At 37.7% G+C, this 23,710-nt stretch overlaps 1 protein-coding gene across 1 annotated transcript in view; it reads left to right on the top strand.

Moving 5' to 3' along the window:
• Positions 1 to 23,710, top strand: part of EPHA6 (EPH receptor A6) — an 839,959-nt gene that overhangs the window by 598,223 nt on the left and 218,026 nt on the right. Inside the window, exons 9-10 of the mRNA XM_063078754.1 lie at positions 3,219 to 3,289; positions 9,540 to 9,665. Coding sequence (XP_062934824.1) covers positions 3,219 to 3,289; positions 9,540 to 9,665 — 197 coding nt within the window. The remainder of the gene's footprint in view (positions 1 to 3,218; positions 3,290 to 9,539; positions 9,666 to 23,710) is intronic.

The following is a 23,710-nucleotide window of genomic DNA, read 5'->3' as shown; positions in this document are numbered from 1 at the left end:
AAACCTGATATTTCTCCACTTTAGAGTAATATAGATGAAAATTTAAAGTAGTGATAAATTTAATATAGCAAAAGATCTAGATGTGATATTAAAACAATTTATTGATCTTTAAATATACTAGATGATTACCATGAACCAGGTATTGACAATACAGAGGTGAGTGAAGAGAATATGCTATGCTATTTAAAATAATAAAGTGTTATTTCTCATTTAACCCTGTATGTTTGGTCAAGACTTTTGTCAAATATCTTTAGATCAATTTTACAAAGGGAAAAAAATCTTCCTTCTAGATATCAATAGGGGCACAAAAGAATACCTCAAGAGTTTTCTTGATAATCTGAAACACACATTAACTGCAAAATACCAATGTCATGATTTAAAACTACAATAGGAATGCCAGCCAAACAATACACATCCATACTGACTCCATCTAAAGTATACCAACCCTACTAGAATACCCTGATATCTGATACAGAACAGAAATGAATAGCTGCCTTCAGGGGCAGTAGTTCAGTGAACTATAAACAGCTTTTTTTTAAATGCATTTTTAAAATGCTGCTAAGGTATCAGTATTTTATCAAAATAAATTTAAAATTTACAGAGGATATGCGTATATTAAAAACTATTCTCCACAATTTTGACAGCAGACTAAAAGATATAGATTGATAAATTGACAAGTACTTAGAAGGCACTTCAAAGTGTGAGTTCTTGAGAAAATGCTAGTTATCTATTAAGAGTATATTAAGTTTAGTTGTAAGAAAACTACTTTTACACAATTTATCAAAGAACAAAGAAACACATGAATATTCAAATGTTGTTGAGTTGCAAATGGTGACTTCTTTATGAAATTAATTGTAAAGGGGAAATATTTACCCTTACGTTTACTTAAAATTTTCATGTATACAAACAGACATAGTAATGCTTTTGGAATTAATAGAAAGTGTCTCGGGATCTCTTATTTTGGGAGAGTGATTAGCTGATAGAATGCTAGCTATAGTAACAAGACGTGAAAAAGTTCAGGAAATAATGATAATCCATCCTAATAAAAGTACTAGTTTAGGCACACCATGTTGGCACTATCAGATACTGTTGCCCAGCATTCTCGTATGACTCTTTCTCTCTGCTCCTTAAGTTAACCTCTGGTAGCTCTTTACCACCATCACAGCTTTGATACAACCTATCTTTTATAGTGGACAGGAAACAATTTTTGGAGTCTCTAAACCAATTAATCATCAGGTTGAAAACAAAATATTCAAGACTATTGTCTATAAATTCCAAACATGGCCTACAAAAACCTTAATCACTAGCAGTGGTAAACTGGTTATAAAAAACAAACAAAAACCCTACACATCCTGGTGGAGGTCTAAATTTGCTCAAAAAAGGTTGAAATTCTTTTAATCCTATCTAGGACTCTTGCAAGGGGAAGGCTTAGAAGACCATGATCATTAGGAAACAAAAGAAAGAAAGAAAATGTCAGTGAGAGTTAAAGGTGCAAGTCTGGAAAAAGAAAGGAAAAAAAAATGAAAATGTTTTGTTGCATGTGAGATCACAATGACAATTTGGTTAGGTTAAAAAAAAATCAAATTGCCAGTACTTTATGCACTGCTACATGTTTGGCCAACCTTAACAGGAAGATATTAAATAGAAGAATAAACCCTAGTGGATATTCATTGTCCTCTGTAATATAAATGCTGCTCATGCATTGTGAATTCTGGGACACTGATATCTTTATAATGCTCTAATTATCATGGAGTTGCATACAATTTAAAGACAATCTGCTTTGGAGCCCAGAAATTTTATGTAGTTATTAAAGTACAATGTGGTCCTATAAGGAGTTCTTAACTCTGAAGACATTAATATACCATGTTAACTAGACTATGATAATTTTGATTTGATGTTTAATTTTGATCCAGAAAGATTCTTATTTTTCATCTTTTTGAAAGTTCCTTTGAAGAAGGTTGGGGAACTTTCTTACATACGATTTTAGTTAAAAGCAGTGTCATATTTATTCCGAACAGGAGAACACACACACACACACACAAACAACTACTTATATTAAGGGTTGATTTTAAATGATATTTTATTTAGTAGTGATTCAAAATATAGCAAAAATGGATGCAATTTTTAAGTTATATTTACCTGTGTCTTGTAGAATATGAGTTAAGTCCCTATCTTCAGAAAACAATGATTTAAATAGCATATACACATGTGGAAAAGCATTTCATTAAGATATCAGAACATATGGTCTTACCACATAAATATGACAGACTTAAAAGAAAACATTTCAGTCTTTGTAGGCCAAAAAGTTTGGCCTAATAAACTTGAGAGATGGGCTCAAATGTTATCTTTATTAGAGATTCCTGAAGCAGAATATGAATATCACTTAAAAAGAGAATTTAATGGATAAAAAAATCTGTACTGAGTTATTTTCAGCTTTCAATTTTTATGTTTGCCAATTTACATGACATCAGAAACTGCTTTAACATTCTATGCACTGGAGAGAACAATTTCAATTACACGACATAAAGAAAATTTATTTTAAAGTATCTCTTAAACACTTTGGTAGGGGAGCATTCATTGGAAACTATTCCATGAAAACCATAAGACATTTCTGAATAAATACTCAACTTGAGATATTGAGGCAAAATTCACATTGAAAGATTGGATTGTGTACCACAGATATATTCTGTGGGGCCATTTGGAATTAGCAATTTGATGAACCATCAAATCGTATGGATGTTGATGAATTAATTCATGTTGAAGAAGTCGTGGAAGCATCATTAGACAGAGGGAATCAAACATGCCTCTACCAAATTTTAAATATTAAAAAAGAAAACCATCATGCCATGTAGCACTGAGTTGTCTATATTTCTGAGATTCTTACTCAAAAACATTTTTTATTTTGACTTTTAATGCTTTTTACCAACTCTAGCTGTTTGAAGTCATAAAGGAAGGAATTGATGTTTATGGCTTCTTATAAAAAATTTGCTAGGGTTTCTGTCCTTTAGACCAGTCGATCTACTTGACAATATTTTATCCTTACCTGGGGCTAATTTTGATTTACTTCAAAAACCTATGGAGTATTTTCACATGTTATAAAGATATTCTTAAAAGGGTCATTATGACACAAACTTTATCCATATCTGATATGTATTTCAATTGGTTTTCATTCTTATCCATCATAATTATTAAAATAAGTTTCTGTTTACCTTTAAAAGGTGTCAGTGGTATATAAAGGCCAAAATGAAGTCAGAAGAGAAGAGAAGAAACCACTTACAGAATGGGCATTGTAAGTAGTGCAGTGACTCCCTTCCATTATTTTACATCATTCCAGCACTTCAAGAGTTCATTTTAAACATGTATCCATTGAGTTGAGGGGAGAAAAAAAAACTATTTCCAACCTTTCAACATTAAGACTTTTCATCTGGTTTCCAGGTTTGTTGGTGGAAATTGCACCTGCTTCTCATTAAATAACATTACCTTTTTCCCCCAGTTCTGCTTGCTGGAAAACAATATATTGAACTTGCTAAAAATACGAATTGATTATATCCAGTTATTTACCACTCACAATGGCTCCAGAAAATGAGTTGTTTTTATCTGGTAAAACATTAGACATAGAAATATTAAGAAATTTTTCTTTCTTCTTGTAGGGACTGTCATTTAAGCATACAGCAAATCAGTTTACAATTCATTAACACTAAAAAAGAATATCAGCTGTTTAACTCTTAGAATATGTATGAAATCCTTGGGCTGACTACAAGGTTATATTCATTTGAAGGATCTCTTCCCAAGCAAGCTATAATTACTGCTATAGTTGGTTTGATAATTGTCATTCTCTCCTCCACCTCCAAATTGCAAACTACTTTGTCAAGACACCTATCGTAAGATGCTGAGTTAACAAGAAAGTGATGTTCTCTAATTAACCACTGTATAGAGATAATATGTGAGGAAACTTTAACGATCTTAACTCCTCTTTTATTTTCAATTGAGCAAAAGGAATAAGGTAGTTTTCAATCTATATTACCCTCCAGGGGAGGGAAAGGGTTTATGTAAGGAAATAGTAAATTAGTAGAATGATTTAGGACTATTGAAAGGCTCACATGATTTCTCAAGGAATGGTTTAAAGGACCATCTGCAATAGAATGTTCCACCCTCACTCCCCAAAATTCTGACTTGGAAGGTCCAGGGTAGGGCCAAGACATGCATTTGAGCAAACTCTCCCAGGCTGCTCTTTTATACAATTGTTTAAGACCCACTACACTGGCAGAGCTGAGAAAGCTGGTACCTGGCAACAGATGACATGCAAACAATGTAAACAAATTGCAGAAACCTGAATTCAGACACCTGGAAAGATGACTTATGCTGGGAACCCTTAAGATTCACTGCAGGACACTCAGTACTGAAATGCGGAGGGAAAAGATGCTCCTGAGGTATTTATTATCTGTTTTCCAAGTGGCAGTTTAGCATAAACTAAACCAGATGGGCTCAGCAGGAAGCAACGAAAATAACCCAAGACAGCCAAGGAGGTAGAAGAAAGATAACAAACTAATGCTTAGGGAGATACAGATAAGTTAAATTAGTAAGCAGATATTCAAAATTGGAAATAAGTTTGATTGTTGTTTTTTTTCTTTTATTATACATTGTCATGCTAGGGCTCACAGACCCTTCAAACCTGTTGTACGGATTGGGTCACTGACCCTTCACATGCCTGGCTGGGTCACCAGACTCCTCATGTGCCAGGCTGGGTCACAGACACCTCATATACAGATCATGAGCTAGGTAATTGGGAGAGATCCTGGGAGCCATCAGCAAGGCTGCCAATGTGAGCTCAGTCCTCAGCTTCCTCAGCAGCAACAGCAGCTTGAAGCAGCCTCCAGCAGATCCAACAGCAGCAGTATTGGCCTCCCAGGGCATCCTGGTGGCCCTGGCTGCAATAGTTTGCAGCAGCAGCCTCCAGCAGCAGTAGCAGCCTCCCCATGGCACCCCTGCCCCCATGGTCACCCCAGGATGGGGTGCACTGTGGATCAGAGTTGTTCATCCTTTATACATAAATCCAGTAACCCAGGAACACCTGGGTGTGAATCTGACAACCCAGGAACACCTGGGCTCACATGCACCGTTATGTTTATATCAAATGCTCAGCAAGACTCTGAACATCTGAGGGACCCCAATCATTTATCTTCACTTTCCCTGCAATCCACCCTTTCAGGGTCCCTCACCATACAATCTATGCATTTGGAATCTTCTGCAATGTTCCCTTAGCAAGGATAACTGACCTTTACATTTATATAACCTATTGTACTTATTGTACGTTCTGTACACCTTGATGCCTGTCCCTATAGATCTGCCCTTTCAGCTATATTTAGTGACATTCCATCCCAACAGTCTCAAAGTCTTTAGCTTGTTGCAGCACCAACTCAAAAGTCCAAAGTCTCATCTGAGACCAAAGCAAAACTCCTTCCCACTGTGAACCTGTAAAAATCAAAAACAAATATATCTACTTCCAAGATACAGTGGTGGGACAGACATTGGGCACATATTCCTATTCCAAAAGGGAGGAATAGACAAGAAAGGAAGAACAGACCCCAAACAAGTCCAAAGCCCAAAAGGACAGACATTAAGCACAGTGGGGCATCTGGGCCCCCAAAGCCTCGCTTCTACAGCTCCACCAGGCACAGCCCATTGAGCTGTCCTGGTGCCTGCAGCTTTTCCAGGCCAGTGCTGCACACTGCCAGTGGCCCTACAGTTCTAGGTTCCTGGCAGCAGCCCTGTTGTCCTGGCTCCACTAGACATTTCCACAGGGAGGTTCTCTGCAGGGGCTCCAACCCCACTTTTCTGCTCCACATTCCTCTGTAGATGACCTTCACAGCGGCTCCACCCCTGCAGCAGGTCTCTGCCTTCTCTATATCTTCTGCAGTCTGGGTGGAGGCTGCCACACCTCCACTGCTCCCATGTTCTGCCAGCCTACAAACTTAACATGATGCGGACACCACCAAGGTTTCCGGCTTGTGCTCTCCAGAGCTGCTGCATGAACCACACTTGGAGCTGCCCAAGGCAGGGTTGCTCCAGCCAGAGTAGCCGGAATGCAGAGGGCAGGTTCCCAAGGGCAGACTCAGTTCTCCTAGGCCTCTGCGTCTGTGATGGGAGGGAAGCTCTTCCAAAGTTCAGAAATGCCTTCAGGACCTTTCTCCCATTGTCGTGGCTGTTAGCATCTAGCTGCCCTATTCCTGGCTCTCAAACCAGCTCAGTATACATTTGCCATTCACTCAGTCTCTGGCAGTTCTCCAGCATTTGCCCACACAGTTTGAAGAGCTGCATTCACCCATTTCATCAAGGAATGGCTGCCCTGCCCATGTGCATATCTGCAGCTATTCTGTAACCATTGCCACAGGCCACAGTGTGGTAATGATTCAGGCTAACTTTTCCATCTTTTCACCAGGTGAAAACATACTTGGAATTTTGCACGGGCACCTGTCCTCGGATAATCTGCCCATCTGCATGCGGCACTCTTTTCTCAGGTTTATGTGGCAACTGGCAGGCCATCTGCTTTCTCAGGTTTAAATGGCACCCAGTGGGCCATCTGCATGTTGGACAAATGTGACATGTGTTTACTACATCTTCTCCAGAGTACATCACACCATCCACCCCTAGGTCCCATAACCACAGCAGCCAGGCAGCCAGGGGCTCTCCCAGTTTCTGCTGAAACTGTTCCCCAAGCCAACAGATTTGACCTAGGTATATGGGACATAGGGAGTGAATTGGGTCACGTGTGGGTTGCCTACCAGTCTGCCCAGTCCCTCAGGCTGCTTGTGCTTCACTTTCTGATGAACAAGTCATTCCAGGAGGTGCACAGACTCCCCCAACTCACCACTGGGTTCGTCATCATCCCTGGTGCCAAAAGCAGGGATGACGCATTGCTGCACTTCAGCCTCCAGGGCATGTACTTGTGTTTACAACCTGTCTGCCTTATGTTTCAAATCTCAAAACTGCGCCACTTCATACAGCACCCAGTCCACGCTTTCTCACAGCACAGCAAGCAACAGCCAGACCCCAGTCAACAAGAAAGTGGCCACTGGATGCCATATACCCAAGGGTAGCCACATTTCCTCTCCCACCCAAGGGGCTAATGGCTCCTTTATCTGCTTGACATCCTGTTCATGACTCCAATTGTCAGTCTCCTTTACCTGCTGAGAATCCTGATGGCTATGGCAATTGTCGAGCTAGGGCCCATAGACCCTTCAAATCCATTGTACAGATTGGGTCACAGACCTCTCACATGCTTGACTGAGTCACCAGACTCCTCACGTGCCAGGCTGGGTCACAGACCCCTCACATACAGGTCATGAGCTAGGTAATTGGGAAAGATCCTGGGAGCCTCCAGCAAGGCTGCCAACGCGAGCTCAGTCCTCATCTTCCTTAGCAGCAGCAGCAGCCATGGCTGTCCGGGGCACCCTAGATACCCTGGCAGCAACAGCATGCAGCATCAGCCTCCAGAAATAGTAGTGGCCTCCCTGTGGCCCCCTTTGGGGTGTCCCAGGAGCAGAGGGTGCTGTGGATCAGAGCCGTTTGTCCTTTATACTTAAGTCCAATAACCCAGGAACACCTGGGTGAGAATTGGACAACCCAGGAACACCTGGGCACAGATGCACAGTTATAGTTACATCAAACGCTCAGCAAGATTCTGAACATCTAAGGGACCCTGACCATTTATCTTCACGTTCCCTACACACATATTGTGTTTGCAAGAAGAAAAAAAGTGATACTAACTAATTAATTTTTTCTGTAGAAATCTGTATCACCTTAAATAATTAAAGGGTTGCATTTCTAAAACCACATGAGTTAATAAATGATACTTGTTATCTGTGCCTAAAGTAATGTTATCAACATGACCACATTTTCCAATCAGGTACCACTAATCATCTAGTAGTAGCTACTAGATTTGAGATTACAGAACTCAATCTAAAATTATAACTCCTACTAAATTACAAAAATGTCATATGGGATGTGAAATAGAGGTATGGACTGTTTTCCTCTTTTCTAACCTAAACTTTGTGAAGTTGACAAAAGCATGGCATTTCAGAATCAGTGTCAGGTCTAAGCATGAGTGAATATGCTTTTCTGATGCTATTTTGAGAAATATTAATTTTCTCCTGGTTACATATCCAGCACTAAGAAAATAGTAGACACAATGTAATAAAAGAAAGCAATGGGCAGAGAAGAACTAATGAAGCAAATTATTGCTAATAATGGGCATCCTATCACCTCCTCTAAACTAGCTTTATTACCTTTTGTTTGTTTGCTTGCTTTTGAGGTTTTCTTGTGAGAGCTGGTTTCTAAGGAGACCCAGACAACACTTAACTCTGGGTATTGTATGGCTTTCAAAACCTAAGAAGCAACAAAATCAAATATCATCCACTCTGCCACAAATTTAGCATTGGTTTTTTAATCCCTGCTAATTCACATTTAGTAAAGGCTTGTATGCTTGTTACCTGTATTTTTTTTTTTTTTTTTTTTTTTTTTTTGGTCGCTGGCTGTTATAGGGAACTAAACCCTTGACCTATGTGATATAAGGCCACACTCTAACCAACTCAGCTAACTGGCCAGCCCCCCTATTACCTGTAAAATACATAAGGTATTTGGAAAAATACACAGATATATAAGAAATGATCTCCTGTCCTCCAGGAGCTAGCAATCTAAAGTAGAAAACAGAAATTAGTGAGCAAAGCAGAAGGATTTCATAGGCAATCTGTGACTTCTTCAGATACTGACAAATGAACATACAACATGCATTCAGAATTTCCAGCCATTTCTGTTTATCATCCTAACTGCATGGGGGCTGTCAGAACCCCATTCCCACCAGGGAAAGAGCGGCAGCTACAGTCCCAGTAACCAGGTTTGGGCCTTTGATTCCTATCCTTCTTACTAGGATAGATAAGTTGGTCCATTCCAAGAACATTTGCAGTTTGGCCATGAAAGCAACTATGAGAACACAGAATTATTATTTGTGGTGGCTCCTCTTGTCACTGTGCCATGGGGTCTGTTCTTTATTGCTTGAGAGTTTCTGGAAGGGGAAAGACCACAGGAGTGGGGCATGAGTTCAGGAAAACCTAGTGCCTTAGAGTATAAAGGATCCAGAAGGGACATTAAGGGGCTTGCTTGTTTTGGGGGGAGGCTTATGCCTCATTTTCCCCATGGTCTGAGCTAGATCAGATGTAAAATGCATGTGTGTTTTAGTGAATGAGTGAGCTGATTAAACTTTTTATAAAAATATAAAAATGTGTTTTCTAGAAACTGTCAGCTCACTCTCTGTGAAACCACCAAATCACTTTACATGAACAATGAGGTAAATAAATTCGATCCCAAGTAGTCGAAGCTTTAAAGCTTTAGTGGGGGGTGGGAAGTGGGGTAGGAAGAAAAGAGAAAATTAAGTAATTAGCAAGACCAACTACTTCAGTATGTCACTCCCAAATTTAAATATTCACAGGTATATGACTACTAAAATACTCTTCAACTAAATCAGTCTTTTATTTTTGTTGCAGTGAGCTTCCCAGGAGTGAAGACTTACATTGATCCAGATACATATGAAGACCCATCCCTAGCAGTCCATGAATTTGCAAAGGAGATTGATCCCTCAAGAATTCGCATTGAGAGAGTCATTGGGGCAGGTAAACATACAATCTACAAATTTGAACATATTATTCTTTAATGGCTTTGTAACTGGTTTACCAACATAGTATTTTTAATTTCAACAGTTTTAGTCATTGAAAAATTAAGAAATGAGAAGTAAAATTATCTTCTATTTGTTATGTTATTTTCAAAAAGTTAATAAGCACCCATATTCAGTTTTCAAACAATGAGGAAATTGATAAAATTTATTTTTAACATCCTTGGTCTTTTTTCATAATGGAGATAAATTACAATGAAACTAGAGTACTTCAGGAATTAACTTTGAAAATGCAATATCAGGAGTTTGTCATAAGGTTATTACAGATTTACTCAAGCCCCAGCATCTATAGACATATACTATAATTAGTACTAATAATGATGACCTTGAGACTTGGCAAGACCCAGAAGTGTTCTGAGGATCATTGAAGATAAAATTTGGTTCAATATAGTTTAGTATGACATTAATGCAAATTAATAACTTTCCCTATGTAGAATTTTCTAACACTCATAGCACTATTATTTAACTTTCTGAATAAATATGAACCAGTCCATAAGAATTTATGCTGTACATTATTTAGGGCAGAGGCTAAGCTGATGTAACAAAGGGACTCCAAAATAAAGATTTATTCCTCTTTCAAGTACTTGACCCAAGGTGAGTAGTCCATGCTGGCTGAGGAGCTCTCACTCAGGAGGTCTGGAAAGGAACCGAGTTCCTTCTACTCCTTGCTCTGCTTTCCCCTGGCATGTCCTCCTCTTAATGGTCAAAGCTGGGTCACCAGCATATCTGCCTTTCTGCCTGTAAAAAGAAAAAAGTGCAGTTTCTTTGGCTCTGTTTTTAAGACGATAATCTGAAAATTCCAAACACATCCATTCCAATCTCAGTGGTCCAAATAAAATTCCATGGATACACTTAAAAGCAAGAGAGTTTGGCAGCCACATATGCAGCTAAAAAGGTTGGGGGGAGGCGGTGTTTTCCTAAAATAGAAAAGGGGGATTGGATACTGAAGAGGAATGTTGGTCTCTCTCTAGATGCTAGATATCTGTGTAATCCTTGAACAGACCAATGCATGGCCATTCAGGACAGGGGAATGTCCTTACAAAGGCCAAAAGAAAGCCGTTGATTATCCTTTGTCTCTTTCACAGCTGTTCCTCCCCAGAAGGACAGGCTGCATAATTTTCAGGGCCCAGTGTAAATTTAAAATGCAGGGTCCTTTGTTGACAAATTATGAAGAATTTCAAGAAGGTGACGACAAAGCAATAAAACAATTGCAGGGCCCCTCAACTCAAGGCTCTGTGTGACTGCACAGGTAGCATGTCCATGAAGCTAACCCTGTTTCCCAGGTACACACAGAACTAGAATTAGTTCAAGGATTCCAGGGACATTTGGGAAGAGTCCTTCCTGATTTCACTCCATTCCCTGTGTACTGTAAATCAGCTCATCTCCTGTAGGTGTTCCTCTGAAAGCTGACACTAGGGTCCTATACATTTAATCCTAATGCTCTCAGCCAAAGAGTCTGCCTTATAGAAAGACTAAGGACCTGGAACGAAACCAGATTCTCTATCCCCTCCTGCTGAACAAAAAGCACATCAACAGGCATACTTGAAAAGGGTGATTGAATTATATTTGTTTAGTTTTGAAGCTTGTTTTCCAAAGACAGGAGAAGAGAGCAGAAACGAGGTTGAATAATTCCTATTGCACGCTATATTTGGCTTTCTTTTTCCAGCCCCCGAGAAAAAGTGAGCCGTCCTTTTATACCGAATTGTTCAATACTCATATAGATACAGTAGAAGCATTTTTAGTTGTAGCCTTTTGTGCATAAATTAAATGCCAGGGTCTGAAATCATAATGTTGAGAGATAAAATCAAGTATCTGTGGTATAAACAATATACAGAAATTGAACTTTTCTTCAGTTTTTGGACTTTTTTCAACCAAAATATACTTTTTCCCTAAAAAAAACTGTAACAGATACTGCCAAAGCAAACAGTAACTACTAAAGAAACTATTTCAATATCATTTTCCACCTGCTTTATCTGAACTTTAATAATTCATACTGGGATTTCTGTCATTCAGTAAAGACCAGAACATCTAAACCCTGTCCTATACAGTGATGTCTCCTTTTAAATCTTAATTTACCTTTGACTATTTCATCTTTCGAACATTATGCTAAGGATCCTTTTACTGTCCATCTTCAAAAAATCAGGAAAATAAAAGTGCTTTGTGAGACAAAGCTATTGTAACCTAACTTTCCTTTTTGTGCCCCTGGCTATACTGCTCTGTTAATGAACTCTATCAGGTCATGTTTCTAAAACTCTATTTCTGTGTGGAAAAAAACTAGGGAATATGTGGACATTTCCACAGCAGCAGTGTGGAAAAAGCATTGTTCAATCAAATTGAAGAAGAATTAATAGTTGCATAACATCTATGACATGCTTGCACAACTGGTTACTTGCCCAATTTTTAACTATAAATACTTTCCTTGGGTTGTCTGTATCTTTCATTCCCCCTGATAGCGTGCCGCCCACCCACCCCGTACCTGCTGATTGTTTCTTCTCAGACTCCGTTTCTTCATCATCTATGTGCATTAGGTAGCCCTCTTGAAAACGTAAATTAAATCACTTAGTTGGCAGTGCAGATGCTGGACAGAGGTAGAGTGGGGTGAGGGGGATGGGAGAGGCCAGAGAGCAGGCCCTGACAATTGTCAGGTGAAAGATATCAGGCAAGATTAAGGCATTGACAGTAGGAGTGGTAAAGATTATGTAGATTCACAATTCATTGCTGAGGAAAATTCTAAAAGGCCTGTGTGTTTTTGGCAAAGAAACAATTAAGAATGCTTTTTAAGTTTCTAGTTGGGAGACAATATACAATCATTAAATAGTTCTTAACTGAGTTATAAAAAAAAAAGTAAAAGCAGCCACATTAATATTTGTAGAAAGAAAAGAACATGGGAAATGACATCACACCTGATGCATGACGTTTCTTAACGCATTCATGAACAGTGTTTATTTGATGGCTTGTATTTATTTATAAAAGCTAATGTGCTGCTTAGTTTTTCCATATTAAGTCACTATGCTCATCAGAGATATGTGTGTTCAACCTGTCTTCTACAGCCTTTGTCCTGGGATTTTTAACTTTGTAACCATCCAAATGTTATTAATTTGAGAGAAAATTTAATTTATCTGTGTATTTATTCTTAACATTCCCTATCTTTCCTTATAAATTTCACTGCTTTTTTTTATGAGTTTTCTAGGACACTTTTTTTTTTTTTTGTATATCACTATCCTATTTAATAGTGGCAGCTTATCTTTGTTCACCAATAGAGGCCTGAATTTCCATGAAAATGCACATTTCCATTTAAATGAAGTGAGCAGTTCTGTTGCATAGGAGATTATCAAGATCATCTATCTCTTTTGACTTTTTTGCATCATGAAATAAAATACTGTAAGCCGAGGACTGTAAAACAGAAATTCCCAGGCTAAAGAACCAAGTCAGATTAGGGTATAATCATTATTTTACATATAACTTAAGAGATAAAGAGAAAACTGGTAAACTGAATTATCATCATGGTCTGGAAAAGGTCATTGAAAGGCTAGCTTTTTCGGGGCAGTACTGAACCTAAACCATTATAATATAGAGAACGTTGCCTAGCAGAGTATCTATAATTTTGAGACGATTCCATTGAAAAAAGTCACTTTTGTGTCTCTAAGCCCATAGGGCACCCTTCTTAGATTTGACCTTCCCTCTTTCCCTAGACTTAGCAGAAATGCCTATCTTCCCATCATTCATATTCTATCCCTTTATCTGTACAAAACTCATTATTGCCTCCACTATCAGCCTTCTCTTCTCCTGGCTTAGTGTCACCATATTTTTTCTCTTCCTAAAATAGTTCAGGTAAAAGAAAGCAATCATCTGCAGGTAAAAGAAAGTCAAAAGGACATAAAAAGTGAGTGTCAACACAGTGACTTATTCAGCCTACTATTTTGGTTCTGTTTTTGCCATCTTGTTTGAGGTCACATTTGCCCTTGATGATGTACAAGGCAAAATGTTTACTTTTTGTGCCTCATCTAATACCCCTGCCCCCCAACCCCCAACCCAGTCAGGCTCTTCTTTCCACTCTAGAATTATTTTTTAGTTACCTTAAAAAAATTTCCTTCATCCCCTTTATTATTTTCGGTCCTCTTTGACAGCCGTATTATACTTTCTTGCAACATGATAAGAAATGTAAGCAATATCCAAGTGTGGTTTCACGGTTCTCTTTTTACAAGAAACTTGTTTATGGCCCCTTTCCTCTGTAGTTAGACGAGATGATCTTCTCAGATGCAGGTTTTGTTCTTGTCCATCAACCTAAAAGATTTATGGTAGAGGTCAGATTAATTTCCTTTTGTATTCCTGAAAACTCCTTTGCATAAATAATACATTGAGAATACAATCAACAACAGATCTGTCAAGGCCTTTGTGCCTTTCACTCAAGAATTTCACAGCTTTCTTAATGTAATGATGTAATGAAAGTTCAGCTTAATCCATTCTCCATGGACATTATAATAAGAATTAAAAAGCCACAGATTGAAGCAAGGTGGACCCAGGTTTGAATCATAGCTTTGCTACTAACTCACTCTGTGACCTTCAGCAATTTAGTCATCTTTCAGAAATTTGAGAAATTTTATACTCATCTATAAAATGGATTCATAATAATAATAGCTATCTTGCAGGATTAATGAAAGGATTAGAGGTGACACATATTTAGGACCTGTCATTCAATAGGCATTCAATAAATGGGTAGGAACACGATTATCAGTTTAAAAAGAAATAGTTTTTATATTCAGCTTTGATGGCTGAGAAGAATGACACACATTGCCCAACTCTCAAAATACTTTGTGATATAAATATTTACCCATGAAGAATTTGACAGTCAATGCCTCAGGTAACTGGAATAACATTTATTATTTTCAGAGTTCGTTGAAAAGTAATAATTAAAGTGAAATTTCATTTTTGTTGGTAGGTTGTTATATCAACAAATTCTTTTCTTTTTTACTTTTCTTTTTAATTAAAGAAACTCAAACTTTCACTTTCCGTATGTCTTGTGAGGTTGTATTTACTATATTATGTGTTTATTTTGTTATAAACTTAAGCAATAAGATAAAATGGGTTTAACAATACAAAATGTATTTAAATATGTTAATATAAAATCATTGTGAACTAGTCTATCGATGTATTCCTGGTACATCTAAGAAATTAGTAGATTTATTAACAGGTACTATATGTTAATTTAATAGGCTTTAAGTTAATTCAAGTTAATTTTTTGAATGTTTACCTACATTTCTATTTTTTTCTTCACAATCAAATTTTATTTTATTTTTTTCTTCCAAATTTTATTTTCTTTTCTCAATATACTATGTGGTTGATTACTGTGGCCCATTACCAAAACCTCCCTCCCCTCTCCCTCCCAACAATGTCCTTTCTGTTAACTTGTCCTATCAACTTCAAGGAATTGTAATTGTTGTGTCTTCTTCCCTCCCCCCCACCTGGGTTTTTGTGTGTTTATTTATTTATTTTTAGCTCCCACAAATAAGTGAGAGCATGTGATATTTCTCTTTCTGTGCTTGACTCGTTTCACTTAATATAATTCTCTCTAAGTCCATCCATGTAGTTGCAAATGACAGTATTTCATTCTTATAGCTGAGTACTATTCCACTGTGTAGATATACCACATTTTCCATATCCACTCATCTGATGATGTACATTTGGGCTGGTTGCAACACTTAGCTATTGAAAAGATTGCTGCAATGAAATTGGGGAAGAGGTATACGTTTGACTTGATGATTTCCGTTCCTCTGGGTATATTCCCAGCAGTGGGATAGCTGGGTCATATGGGAGATCTATCTGCAATTGTTTGAAGAACCTCCATACCATTTTCCATAGAGGCTGCACCATTTTGCAGTCCCACCAACAATGTATGAGAGTTCCTTTTTCTCCACAACTTCTCCAGCATTTATCAATCAAAGTCTTTTGGATATTACCCATCCTAACTGGGGTGAGATGGTATCTCAGTGTGGTTTTGATTTGCATTTCCCGAATGCTGAGTGATGTTGAGCATTTTTTCATATGTCTGTTGGCCATTTATATATCTTCCTTTGAGAAATGCCTATTTAGCTCTTTTGCCCATTTTTTAATTGGGTTGCTTGGTTTTTCTTGTAAAGTTGTTTCAGTTCCTTGTATATTCTGGATATTAATCCTTTGTCAGATGTACATTTTGCAAATATTTTCTCCCACTCTGTTCGTTTTCTTTTAACTCTGTTAGTTGTTTCTTTTGCTGTGCAGAAGCTTTTTAGTTTGATATAATCCCATTTGTTTATTTTTCCTTTGGTTGCCCGTGCTTTTGGGGTCATATTCATGAAGTCTGTGTCCAGTCCTACTTCCTGAAGTGTTTCTCCTGTGTTTTCTTTAAGAAGTTTTACCGTTTCAGGGTGTATATATAATTCTTTAATCCATTTTGAGTTGACTTTAGTATATGGTGAAAGGTATGGGTCTAGTTTCATTCTCCTGCATATGGATATCCAGTTATCCCAGCACCATCTGCTGAAGAGGCAGTCTGTTACCCAGTGTATAGGCTTGGTGCCTTTGTCAAAGATCAGATGGCTGTAGGTATGTGCGTTGACTTCTGGATTCTCTATTCTATTCCATTGATCAGTGTGTCTGTTTTTATGTCAGTACCATGCTGTTTTGGTTATTATAGCTTTGTAGTATAGTTTAAAGTCAGGTGGTGTTATGCCTCCAGCTTTATTTTTTTTTTGCTCAGCATTGCTTTGGCTATGCGTGGTCTTTTGTTATTCCATATAAATGTCTGGATAGTTTTTTCCATTTCTGAGAAAAATATCATTGGAATTTTGATGGGGATTGCATTGAATTTGTATATCACTTTGGGTAGTATAGACATTTTCACAATGCTGATTCTTCCAATCCAAGAGCATGGGATATCTTTCCATCTCCTTGTATCCTCTCTAATTTCTCTCAGCAATGGTTTGTAGTTCTCATTATGGAGATTTTTCACATCCTTTGTTAACTCAATTGCTAAGTATTTGATTTTTTTGGTGGCTATTATAAATGGGCAAGCTTTCTTGATTTCTATTTCTGCATGTTCACTATTGGAGAGCTACTGATTTTTGTGTGTTGGTTTTGTATCCTGCTACTTTGCTGAAATCATTTATCAACTCCAAGACTTTTTTTGTAGAGGCTTTAGGCTGTTCGATATATAGGATCATGTCATCTGCAAACAGGGACAGTTTGACTTCATCTTTTCCAATCTGGATGCCCTTTATTTCCTTCTCTGATTGCTCCGATTAGTACTTCCTGCACTATGTTGAATAGGAGTGGTGAGAGTGGGCACCCTTGTCTAGTTCCTGTTCTTAAAGGAAAAGCTTTCAGCTTTTCCGCATTCAGGATGATATTGGCAGTGGGTTTATCATATATGGCTTTAATTATGTTGAGATACTTTCCATCTGTACCTAACTTATAGAGGGTCTTTGTCATGAATGAATGTTGAATTTTATCAAATGCTTTTTCAGCATCTGTAGAGATGATCATATGGTCCTTGGGTTTCTTTTTATTGATATGGTGTATCACATTTATTGATTTGCATATGTTGAACCAACTTGCATCCCTGGGATGAATCCCACTTGATCATGGTGAACAATTTTATGTATGTGTTACTATATTCTGTTAGCTAGTATTTTATTGAGGATTTTTGCATCTATATTCATCAAGGATATCAGCCTGTAGTTTTCTTTTTTAGTTGTATCTTTACCTGGTTTTGGTATTGTAAGACCCATGCGTCAAGCACAAATCCCACACACCGGAGTTGAAAAGCGGCCCCTCCCCTCTTTACATTGGAGTTTTTATACACTTTCTTTGGACAAAGACTTTATTCATGGTCAGGCTTAACAGGCTATCACCCCGATAAGGGACTGTTCGATTTTTTTACTCACTTGGGCTCTGCCAGGTGTCCTGAAGATAAGAGGGCTGGTTAGTCCTTGAGACCGGCTGGCCCCTGGAATGTGTGTCTAGTTCTGCTTTGACCTCTAAAAAGCTGCTTCACTTAAAATACCTTTAGATATGTTTTCCTCACTTTTAGTAAGTGCTTACAGGAACAATTTGTGCAGGTTAAAGTTACATTTCAGGCAACAGTACAGGTTAAAGTTATATTTTTCTTTATAACAGTATCAGGATGATGTTTGCATCATAGAATGAGTTTGGGAGATTTGCCTCTGTTTCAATCTTTTGGAATAGTTTGTAAAGAATTGGTATCAATTCCTTTTTGAATGTTTGGTAAAATTCTCCTGTGAATCCATCTGGTCCTGGGCTTTTCTTTGTTGGGAGCCTTCTGATAACAGCTTCAGTCTCCTTCATTGCTATTGGTCTGTTCAGATTTTCTATGTCTTCTTGGCTCAGTTTTGGGATCTTGTGTGTGTGTCCAGAAATTTATCCATTTCCTCCAGATTTTCAAATTTGTTGGCGTATAGTTGTTTATAGTAGTCTCGAATGATTCCTTGTATTTCAGATGTATCAGTTGTAATATCACCTTTTTCATTTCTAATTTGTGTTATTTGAATCTTCTCTCTTCTTTTTTTTTGTTAGCCATGCTAATGGTTTGTCAATTTTATTTATCTTTTCAAAAAACCAACTTTTTGATTCATTGATCTTTTGTATTGTTTTTTGGGTTTCAATTTCATTAAGTTCTGCTCTGATCTTAATGATTTCTTTCTGTCTGCTAACTTTAGGTTTGGATTGTTCTTGTTTTTCTAGTTCTTTAAGGTGAAGTGTTAGGTTGTTCACTTGCCATCTTTCCATTCTTCTGAAGTAAGCATTTAATGCCATAAATTTCCCACTGAGTACTGCTTTTGCAGTATCCCACAGGTTTTGGTATGATGTATCATTATTTTCATTAGTTTCAATAAATTTTTTGATTTCCTCTTTGATTTCTTCTTGGGCCCATATATCATTAAGTAGAATGCTGTTTAATTTCCATGTGTTTGTATAGTCTCCAGAATTTTGTTTGTTATTGATTTGTAATTTTAATCCATTGTGGTCTGAGAAAATACATGGGATAATTCCAATTTTTTTTGAATTTGTTGAGACTTGATTTGTGACCTAATATGTGATCTATCCTGGAGAATGATCCATGTGCTGATGAGAAGAATGAATATTCTGAATTGTTGGATGGAATGTTCTGTAGATATCTGCCAAGTCCAATTGGTCTAGTATGTTGTTTAGATCTTGTGTTTCTCTGCTGATTCTTTGGCTAGATGATCTGTCCAATATTGAAAGTGGGTTCAGGTCCCCTGCTATTATGGTATTAGTGTCTATTTCCTTCTTTAGGTCTAATAGAGTTTGCTTTATAAATCTGGCTGCTCCAAGATTGGGTGCGTATATATTTATGATTGTTCTGTCTTCTTGATGGATCAATCCTTTTATTATTATGTAGTGGCCCTCATTATCTCTTTTTATGGCTTGTAGTTTAAAGTCTATTTTATCAGATATAAGAAAAGCTACTCCAGCTAATTTTTTCATTTCTGTTTGCATGGTAAATCTTTTTCCATCCTTTTGCTCTTAGTCTATTTGAGTCTTTATGGGTGAGGTGGGTCTCTTGAAGGCAGCATATAGTTGGGTCCTCCTTTTAAATCCAGTTAGCCAGTCTGTGTCTTTTGATTGGGGAATTAAAGCCTTTTACATTAAGAGTTGTTATTGAAAAGTGTTGATTTAATCCTAGCATTTTATTTATTATTGTTTGGATGTCTTAGGCGTCTTTTGTTCCTTTCTTTCTGATTTACTGTTTGTTTTCTGTATTTGTTGGTTCCTTGGGTTGTAGATAGCCTTTTTGTTTGTTTGTTTTCTCTTCATGAATGACATTTTTATTATACTAGTGGGTTTTGATTTTTCTTGGGTTTTTATGGCAGTGGTAGTTATTTTTCAGGAACCAAACCCAGTACTCCCTTGAGGATTTCTTGTAAGGGTGGTCGTATGGTGGTGAACTTCCGCAGTTTTTCTTTCTCTGAGAAATATCCTATTTGCCCTTCATTTTGGAAGGATAGCCTTGGGGGGTAGAGTATTCTTGGCTGGCAATCTCTGTCTTTTAGTATTTTGAATATATCATCCCATTCCTTCTGGCTTTTAGGGTTTGTGATGAAAAGTCTGATGGTTGTCTGATTGGGACTCCCTTATAGGTGATTTGATGCTTCTCTCTTGCAGCTTTTAAGATTCTCTCTTTGTCTTTGAGTTTTGCCGATTTGACTATAACATGTCTTGGAGAAGACCTTTTTGGGTTGAATATGTTTGGAGATCGTTGAGCTTCCTGGATCTGAAGATCCGTGATTTTTCCTATACCTGGGAAGTTTTCTGCCAGTATTTTGTTGTATATATTTTCAATGCAATCTCCTTTTTCCTCCCCTTCTGGAATACCCCTGACTCAGATATTTGACTGCTTAAGGTTGTCTGATATCTCTCTCAGATTTTCTTCAATGCCTTTGCTTCTTTTTCTTTTCTTTTCTTTCTTTCTCTTTTTTTTTTTTTTTTTTTTTTTTTTGGTCTGCTTGTGTTATTTCAGACAGCCTGTCTTCAAGGTCAGAAGTTCTCTCTTCTACTTCTTCAAGCCTGCTGGTTAAACTCTCTGTTGTGTTTTTATTTTGTTGAATGAATTCTTCAGTTTGGCAAGCTCTGCTACATTCTTTTTCAGGGTATTGATTTCCTTGTACATTTCTTCTTTCATGTCCTTTATACTTTTCCTCATTTCATTGTGTTGTCTAGCTGAGTTTTCTTGTATCTCATTCAGTTTCCTTAGTATTATCACTCAAAATTCCTTGTCAGACATTTGAAGGGCCTCTTGTTCTATAGGATCTAGAACTTGAGGGTTATTACCCTTTGGTGGTGTACTTTCTTGATTTTTCATATTTTTGGTATCTTTTCTTTTATGTTTAGTCATTGTGGCATGGGGTTTCACAGTCCACAGGTTTGTCACTATTGTCTGGCTAGGATGTTGTTGGGGTTGCCAATTTGGTATGGCTACCTCAGTGTCTGCTCAGTTGGCCACTAGTGCCTTGCATGTGTGGTTGCCTCGGGTCTTGGGCCTCTCTGGGGAGCCACATCTCTGGTCAGCATGCACTGGGCCAGGCTGCTGGGTTGTGTTGTGGCACCACAAGCATGTGGTCTCTGTGAAGCTTCCACCTCCCCTGATGGACATCTCCCTGCTCTGTACACACTGGGCCAGACTGGGGATGGAGATGGGTGGCGGTGGTGAGGCCTACCTGCTGGATCGCGCAGCAGTGGCACCGCAGGGTGTGTGGTCTCTGCGGTGCTTCTGCCTCCCCTGCTGGACTTCTCCCTGCTCTGTGAGCACTGGGCCAGTCTGCTGGGTTGCGCAGCGGCACCACAGAGCATGTGATCTCTGCTACTTATATTTCAATACTTTAATTTGGGAGCCATTTTGTGCATATTTGTTATTTCACATATAGATTTTTCAACCTGCAAGCTGCCTCATCATAATAGCTGCTGGATAAATACTTACTTAAGAAATAAATAAATCAGTAAATAAATAAATGACTGAAAGGATATAGAATTATTTTAAGTAACTATTTCAAGTAACTGTATCTGTTTATCAATAAAAATCCTAATGAAGTATAAGATGAAGTATGACAAAATTAATATAATATAAAATAAAATGCATAATATATACAAAATAAAAAATAAGACAAAAGAACAAATTTATAGAGGACATTTCTGAATTAAAATTGTTGCATTACTTTATGTTAATAATTCACCTGACAAATTAGACCAATATTGTAGAATTTATATATGCCTTGCCATTTATATAGTGAAATACACAATTATGCAGAAAATTTGACACTGATTTTTTATTTTGTATTGAATATAAATAGCAGAAGTAATTTTGAAGAGAATTTTTATACCTAACAAAGTACTTATTAATTTTTCAAGCTTTTTTTCTTTGGTTTTTGTTTTTAATTTGTGTATTTGCTAAGGTATTTGTTGAAATGAAGGAAACTTGTTTATTTTCTAAAGAGTTCTGTAAGGATATTGGGCAAGAGTGGGTACATCTTAAATAGCTAGAAAAAAAGAATAATTTTTTAAAGGCTAAGAACCATAGAGGAAGAAGACTTACACATCATTAGCAACAACATTCACCCTTTATATTACTGTAGTATACTAGTTATCTATTGCTGTATAACAAATTACCCTAAAACTTAAAACAAGAACATTTACTATCTCACAATTTCTATGTGTTAGGAATTCAGGCATGGTTCAGCTCCTGCAGTGTTGGTCACAAGGTTGCAATCAAGGGGTCAGCTGGGGCTGTTGTCTCATCTGAAGGCTCAGCTGGGAAAGGATATACTTCCAAATGCAGTTATAGGGCTGCTGTCAGGATACAGTCCCTTGAGGGACTTAATTTCTACCTGGCTATTGGCTCGAGAACACTCTCAGATTCTTGCCATGTGAGCTTCTCCAAAATGGCAGCTTGCTTCATCAAAGCCAGCAAGCAAGTCTTTTAGTAAGACAGAAGTCACAATATTTTAAAGCTTAATCATGAAAGTGACATCATCTCATCTTTGTCATGTTCTGTTGATTATAAATATGATACTAAGCCCAACCCACACTGAAGTGGAAAGGATCACACAAGTACATAAATACCAGGATGTGGGGATCATTGCAAGCCATCTTTGAAATCTGCCTACCACATATAGCAATGTTTTGTCATATTCTGTGCTCTAAGGTGGTCCTTGTTAACCAACTTCCCAAGGGGAAATTTCTCCCCTTCAGTTCAGTTCACATCACAGATGAGTCTTATGCTGGCCAGTTAGCTCATTTAGTAGAGCGTGATGCTGATGGCAGTAAGGTCAACGGTTCAGATCCCCATACTGGCTAGCCTTAGAAGACTCTTAGACACCACCTGATGTCCAGGCCATTTATTCTGGCAGTGTTCATACAACATGAGTAGCAGGGAGCAGGCCAGTGATGTGGGCCAGATACGGTCAGAGGTCAGATGAACAACTGACTGGAAGGATCTCTATCTGGGGATCATTTTCAGAGTTTGGGAGTTTCCTCCCCATTTCATATACCTGTATTCATTCTGGGTCAGATACCAGGTGTTTCTTTCATAAAGGGAGTTTAAGCTGTTCTTGTAAGTGTAAGAAACCTTTGTTAGGTTAAGAGTAAGACCTTTGTTTTAAGGCCTATGAAAGTTGCATCTGTGCTGAGGTGGCCTTGTCTCTAGGGTCAGTGGGGTTTTTAGGTCTCACTGTCATAGAGACCTGGTAATACCTAGGCCTCGTTGTTCATAATGCTAAGTGGCAGGTGCAGGCCCTGGGAGATGTTTGAGTGGGTCTTATGGCTATTATTAATCTTATAGCCACAATATGTTTCATAATATACTACATGTTTCTAAACTTGAAAATCATTTGGAGCTTTAATGTTAACATGAATATATTAAAGATGGCAGCTCTTATTCAGAATACAATTTGGAAAATAAGTTTAGATTCATTAGAAATCCTAAATTTCTCTCTTGTACAGAAGTTAAAGGTTGTTTATGTTCCAAGATTATTTCAAATGCCATGCATTCAATAATGCTGCCTGAGAGACCATAGGCATTCTACATTGGTGAACAATAAGATGTGAAGGTCATAAATCTGATTATAGGATTTGCTTGTGTCATACTATATTTTGTCTAGCATGAGGTAATTAGTTGATTATTCCCATAATGATACTTGTGTTCTCAAACTAATTGTCTCTGTATTTAACTAATGACTTTTATCTTTGTAGCCTCTCCATGTTATCTATTTGCTATGTAACAAGCCATTACAAAACTAAATGGCTTCAAATAACAATCATTTAGTTTACTTATAATTCTGTGGGTCAACAATTTGAGCTGGATTTAGCTAGAGCTGGGAGTGTTTTCTGCTAGTCTTACCTGATGTCACTCCTGTGACTGCAATCATCTGATGGCTCAAATGGATGGTGTTGGCTGTCAGGTGGTTGTTATAGAGG

This window comes from Cynocephalus volans, chromosome 1, assembly GCF_027409185.1.
Source record: "Cynocephalus volans isolate mCynVol1 chromosome 1, mCynVol1.pri, whole genome shotgun sequence".
Taxonomy (NCBI): Eukaryota; Metazoa; Chordata; class Mammalia; order Dermoptera; family Cynocephalidae; genus Cynocephalus; species Cynocephalus volans.
Note: the sequence above shows the minus strand (reverse complement) of the source record. Positions and strands in the feature narration are given on the sequence as shown.